Here is a 6,095-nt window from a genome sequence, read left to right as displayed (position 1 = left end):
AGGTAAGAAGGTCTAATTTTTTTTTTCTAAAAGGTGGATCCGACTTTATGAAACTCTGCATGATCTGTGTCTGGAAGAACGGTGTAGAAACCCATGAGGCCATGACATACGCCAGGGCACCTGGTCGCATTAGCCGTCTAGCCGTCGCCGTCGCCGGCCGCCTAGCTCGCTCCTCCTGCTGCCGCCACTCGATTGTCCCGATCCGACGGCGGTCGATAGGCAATAAACTGATCTTGGTAGATTGCGTAATCAAGTACAGAAGACAGGCATCATAGAAGCTGCTGCCAGAACGACCATACGATAAGGAAAACTCCATTCCCCTCCCCTGTTTTCTTTACTCCCCTCCCCTGCTTCCTCCCCACTTCCACTCCTCGTTTGGATCTCCGGGTCCGAGATCGAATCCCAGGAATTCCCGATCCTCATAGCCCCGCCATGCGCTCCCGACAACCCCAGCGCGCTCCCCTCCCAGCTCCCTGATCCCATCCGCCTCCCAAGCCCGCCGGCGTTGACGCCAATTGGCGCCGGACGGACGGCATGGACTCCGGCGCCAACAGCGTCGGCTCCGTCGGCGAGTCGCCACCGCCGCCGCTCTCACCGCCCGGCCGCCCGGCCGCCAAGGGCCGCGGCCTCCGCCGGTGGCGCCGTATCCCCCGCGGGCACCACGACGACGAGGGCGGCTCCCCCGCGGGCCCCGTCGCTGCCTCAGTCGCCGCCGCCGCTGGCCCTGCTAGCGCTGAGGTGGACCTGGCGCAGCTCCATAAGCGACGCCTCCCCGTCGGCGCCGACGCGCCCAAGGGGAAGCAGGAGGCGGCGGCCGAGGAGGACAGCCCGGTCGCGTCGGTCGAGTCCAGCTTCGTGCCGCCGGAGGCGCCTCCGTCGCCGTCCCCGGCTCCGGCCCCGGGTCCGGCTCTGACTAGTCTGGACCCGGATCTTGGCCTCCTGATCGCGTCCGCCGGCTTCTCGGTGGGCGCCGGCGGCGCCGACTCGGACAACAGCGACGACCGGACCAGCAAGTCCTCCACCGTGCTCCCGCGCCACGACTTCTCGCTCGCTGGCTTCGGCCGCGACCGCGACAGGGCGCGGTCCCGCGCCCCTGGCGCCGCTGCTCACGCCAAGAACCTCCGTACCGCACGCGCCCGCGGCGCCGGTGCGCGCGCCGTCTCTGCGGCCTCCTCCACGGTGGAGCCGGAGAACTCGCGCTCCAGCGTCGAGTCTGACCTCCGCAGCACTGGCGCTGCTCACGCCCGAAAATCAAGCGCTGGCATCAGCAGTAATGGCGTTCACAAGTTTCTCTACACTGATGGCGACCACAGCGACGATGAAGCTCCAAGTGAGCACTTGCGATCCGCAGCTGGAGGTTTCTATAAGGACAATGGGAGTGCAGTAGGGAGAATGGCAATGGGGAATGGTGATTTGTATGCCCATGATCATGGATTTCATGAAGGGAGCATCGGCAAGGGTGAGAATGGAGGGATCCATTCAGGTCTTGATCCGTACACCGACTCGATTTCGATGCTTCAGTCAGCACAAGAAGCACTTGAGAATGGTATGATTATATAATCCCCCTTTAGTTTATTCTCGTAAAATATCCCTTTCACTTTAGCTTGATGAGCCAACGAGTTTATTCAATTAGACCGAGCAGGTATTTGTTACCATTTGACATGGAAATTTGCATTTCACAGAGCCTACTTACCATCTTAGACCTTAGAGGGCGTAGTTCAGAATTTCTACTACTACCGAGTATTTTTGTTCAGCTATTCATTTTGAGATTAAACCGTTTGGTTTCCTAAAATGGCCTACTTTATTAGCTGGAAATAACTGAAAGCTTGATGTATTATAGTGATCAACAATAAATGGGACAAGACATACATCCATGATGTTTGTAGAGGATCCTAGATACTAATTTTGACAAGTTTAATCCACTGTGGCCTCATGCTTGGGTCATACCAACTGTTGTGGACTCAGTAACATGTCAATTCTGAAGAAAGCATATCATCTTCAATAGCCATTATTAGGGAAAAATGGTCATTCTCCTAACCTGTTGCTGCTGCTTCGCTCTCATATTGGATCTGCAAGTTATGGTTACATCAGTCTCTTTCTCTTCTTGGTATGCCACCACCCCACCTATATGCTTGGCCCCTTGGATGCAGTGACTTCTTGTCCGATGTGCACAGGCATGCCAGTTAACTTATGAGGTTCCTAGTTGTGCACAAGTCACCTTTTGGCCATTGTGTAAAAAGAAACCAGTTTTGCATTTCCTGCCTATTGATTTCACTGAAAATCACAGTTGAATTTAATTTGTTAAGCCTTGTCAAGAGGGGAATCTGAATGCTGATTTTTTTCCCCATTTCCCTCATGGAAGCCTGGTGATAGTGAGTCATATCATCAACAGAGTTGAAATGGAAGAGAAGTTGATGATTTAGTAACCCATGTTTCATCAACATGTCCAGCTTGTAGTAAGATTTGAGATGGAAGAGAAGAGAAGTTGATCTCTGATAGGAAAAGTACCCGGCGAAGAAGAAATTACTTGTAGTAACGGAGTTGATGAACTTCCAGCGAAATTTAGAGCAGACATGATTGTGAGTTAGAAGTTTGTACACATCAATGCTACTTAGCTATGTGAGGGTGTCAGCTGTGGCGTGAATACACAGCAATGGTGGCGGAAGAGGGAATGGAGGCTACGGTTGTTATAATAATATAATGGCTACAGGGGAGGGCGCGTCTCCACTTTTCAATGAGCTTGCTCCCATGGGAAAATATGGCAAACCTGGTGTTGAACTTGGCTCACATTATGTTAGGAAATCCTGCTAAAACAGTCCTTATTGATATTTTATTCCAGTTTAGGTTTAAGGCGAGGTGTTAACAGTGATAACAATGCTTGTTTAAAAAGGAATGCAGTATGCATGTTCTTTTTTGCTGTTTAACACATCAGACTATCAACAGTTAAGTGGTGACTTGGTGAGTTGATCAATACATTAATTCAATGCTCTGGCAATTAATTACTGCCATTGTGGACTTTCCCATTTCATGAGAAAAGATCTCTTGTGTTTTAGTGTATCATTATATTCTCTGTGGCAATTTTTTTAATGTATATTTCATATCACATCAAGTGGTCTGCTTCATCTCCTAGTTTTAAGAAAGAAAATTTGTACTCCGTAGTCCACAAGCTTATTTCCTAGTAGTTTCAGTAGCAGCCATTATAGCATAAAAAAATGTGTAAAAGCATCTGCTTGCCCTCCATGTTCTGGGAAGTTTCCTTGGTCCATTTCCAATTATAAATTCGTGAGTGCTCTGTTGCCGTATCATTGCAGTTGGACGAAAATGTTTTGTTGAAAACATGAAACCATCTTTTGCTTCAGTCAAAATGTTTTTTGCAATAACTGTTTGTTTCTGCATATTTCTGCAGAGCTCCAAATGTTTGTGGAAATCGGGAAAGAAAGCAGTGACAATTCCACAGACAATTACGATGAAAATGAATGGAGTAGTTCACCCAATTGCGAAGATTTTTCAGAAGAAATAAGTGAAAAGTTGAAGCTTCTAGAGTCCAAGCTGGAAGAAGCTTCCCTTCTCATCGATGAGAAGGATTCAAGAATACTTGAACTTGACACACTCAACAAGACAAAACCAGGGGAAACCGCGCTATACAATAGCAAGCTACTTTCCCTACAGTCTGAAGTTGATCAACTGCTCATGGAGAAGATGGAGGCCGAGATCCAGTGCTTCATCCTGAAAAGAGCTTCAGAAGCTTGGCAACCCCAGACTGAGGGTCAGGGCACTCTTCAAGAAGCTCAGAAGACTCTGTCCGAGGATCACAAACAGCTGGAGGTCAAGCTTCGGCACACCGAGAACAGAGCGAGGACGCTAGAGGAGATGGTGGAGAAGCTAGAGTCACAGTGCAAAGAGCTGTCGAACGCTTCAGAGGTCCTGAAGCTGCAGGCAGGAGCAAGTCGAGCTTCACTTTTTTGTTCCGTTCAGTTAGTGCTGCTGTGCATCGCAGCGTGGACATTCGTCGCGCGGTTCTTGCCCTCTCCCCCCGAATTTGTACCTACTTGATGAGGTTAGAAAGTTTCTCTGCGGATGAGCCTCTGTGTAGACATTATTGAAAAGTTACTTCCTGTAATCTATTAGGCATTGGTGGCCTTATAAATTTTCTGTTTGTAACATCAACTCAGATTTTGCTAGTTACCATCACTTTACTGTACTTATTCACAAATCTTGTTGCTGGTTCTCTCTGAACTGTATCCTGGAAATATTAATGAATTCCAACATCCAAGTGTACCAGTGCTCGTGCTGTCATCTTCTTCCCTGTTGCTGTTTGGATGTGCTGTGCCTGTGCAAGTCATGAAGCAGTTATGCAATTTTTCTGGTGCATACATACTGAACATAACTGTCACGTGGAGAACGTAACTGTCTCATGATTCAGTTGGCAGCTAAAGTCTACGTTTGGTAACTGGTAAGTAATCATATTGATGATAGTACTGAGTCAGTTGGCAGCTAAAGTCTACGTCTGGTAAGTAATCATATTGATGATAGTACTGAGTCAGTTGGCAGCTAAAGTCTACGTCTGGTAAGTAATCATATTGATGATAAGATGGATGGTAAATCAGGGTGCTTGCGAACAAAAAATGTGTGTCCCCATTGCGACCCTGTAAAAAGTATGAGTATAACTACAGATGTTGAGATTGGCTTCTCTACTGTGCATGGATTCATTGTCCGGATGGTGTGTCTCCAGCGTGTGGAGGTGTGTCTCCAGCGGATCCGTTCTTGATGAATTTGTTCGGATCTGGTCCTTCGTCTACATTCATGTGTTTTTAGGTTGGATCCTTTCGATCCACGCTACTCTTCATCGGCAGCGGTTGCTGTTTTACTGCGCTTGTTCTATGGAGCCTTAGCAGAATGACTTCCCAACTGTCTACTATAATAAGTTTTGTCTAGCTCCGGCGAGGGAGGGGCAACGACGATGGCGCTTTCGGCTCGCTTCAGTGTTTGTAGTTGTCGTTAGGTGGTCTGCGGATCTGGATGTAATTTTTATTATTTCTGATATCCGTTGTATTGCCATGATTGAAGATGAAAACACGAATCATTCATGTGGCACTGAATACACACACGCGGTTGCACTACTTGTCCAGATTAATCTTTCACCATCTCACATACATACAAACATGATAGTACATCATCAGCGTATAGAGAACTAATGAAAACACGGCGGATTACAACAGCAAGCCGGTCCGGTCGGCACGCAGGCAGGCAGACATGGGAGGGATCAGCCGAAGAAGGGTGGGTCGTATCCGTTGCTGGTGGTGGCGAGGATGTAGTAGGCGACGATGTGGCCGATGGAGCCCCAGGCGAGGACGTCGACGAGGTTGAAGCCGACGGGGTCGTTGGACTTGAGGATGCCCGCGAACTCCTTGGCGCGCTCGTCGCCGGCCTCGAAGTGGGTCTTGCCGTTCTGCTCGGGGACCTGCTTCGCCACGTTCTCCCGCTGGAAGTTGAAGAAGACGAAGCGGCCCATCACCAGCGACAGCCCCGTGCTGAGGCTGATCACCACCGACGGCTCCAGCGCCGCCCGCGCCGCCACGGACCGCCTCGCCGGCGCCCGGAACGAGACGGCCGCCCGCGGGGACGGCGCCAGGCGGAGCCCGGCCACGGTGGGCGGGGACAGCACGGCGGCGGTCGAGGTGGCCATGGTCCTCTCTCCCTCGGATCTGTGTGGGTGGTCAAGAACCAACGTGCGGCGAGTTCTTGATCTCGGTAGGCGCTACGTACGTGGTGTTTGGTGGTGTGGGTATATAGGGGGATATGGTGGGGGCGCGGGAATGCGAGGTTAGTGGTGGAGGCGAGCGGGATTTCGCGGTATGCTCATGGCGTGTGGCCATTGGAGGGTGCTGGATAAGGTATCTGAGCCATACCTTTTTTTCTTCTTCTCTTCTCACGGCAAGTCAGCACTGCCACTGTGACGTGTCGCTTGTGTGCCCCTCGAGAGTTACATGGATGGCCAACTGGCCAGCAGACCAAGGGCACGTGAAGAAGGTGGCTGTGCAGGGCGCAGCATATGAACCTCGCAGTTCAGATTTTAAATTTTCGCGTTTCCTAAT

General features: G+C 50.3%; 2 protein-coding genes across 2 annotated transcripts; one reads left to right on the top strand and one right to left on the bottom strand.

Moving 5' to 3' along the window:
- Window positions 1-278: 278 nt before the first annotated feature.
- LOC123121867 (WPP domain-interacting protein 2) lies at window positions 279-4,281 on the top strand. The gene is made up of 2 exons (XM_044541946.1): window positions 279-1,546; window positions 3,407-4,281. The coding sequence occupies exons 1-2, from the start codon at window positions 535-537 to the stop codon at window positions 4,051-4,053; spliced, it is 1,659 nt and encodes a 552-aa protein (XP_044397881.1). The 5' UTR covers window positions 279-534; the 3' UTR covers window positions 4,054-4,281.
- Window positions 4,282-5,061: 780 nt separating this feature from the next.
- Window positions 5,062-5,779, bottom strand: LOC123121866 (photosystem I reaction center subunit V, chloroplastic). The gene has a single exon (XM_044541945.1). It carries the CDS (start codon window positions 5,684-5,686, stop codon window positions 5,264-5,266), a length of 423 nt encoding a protein of 140 aa, XP_044397880.1. The 5' UTR covers window positions 5,687-5,779; the 3' UTR covers window positions 5,062-5,263.
- Window positions 5,780-6,095: the final 316 nt, after the last annotated feature.

Source organism: Triticum aestivum, chromosome 5D (assembly GCF_018294505.1).
Source record: "Triticum aestivum cultivar Chinese Spring chromosome 5D, IWGSC CS RefSeq v2.1, whole genome shotgun sequence".
NCBI classification, from domain to species: Eukaryota; Viridiplantae; Streptophyta; class Magnoliopsida; order Poales; family Poaceae; genus Triticum; species Triticum aestivum.
This window is presented reverse-complemented; position numbering and strand designations above follow the sequence as displayed.

Coding starts and splice junctions, on each gene's coding strand:
- LOC123121866 (XM_044541945.1), bottom strand. CDS start 5,686: ATGGCCACCTCGACCGCCGCCGTGCTGTCCCCGCCCACCGTGGCCGGG.
- LOC123121867 (XM_044541946.1), top strand. CDS start 535: ATGGACTCCGGCGCCAACAGCGTCGGCTCCGTCGGCGAGTCGCCACCG. Junction 1,547..3,406: donor ACAAGAAGCACTTGAGAATG/GTATGATTATAT, acceptor ATATTTCTGCAG/AGCTCCAAATGTTTGTGGAA.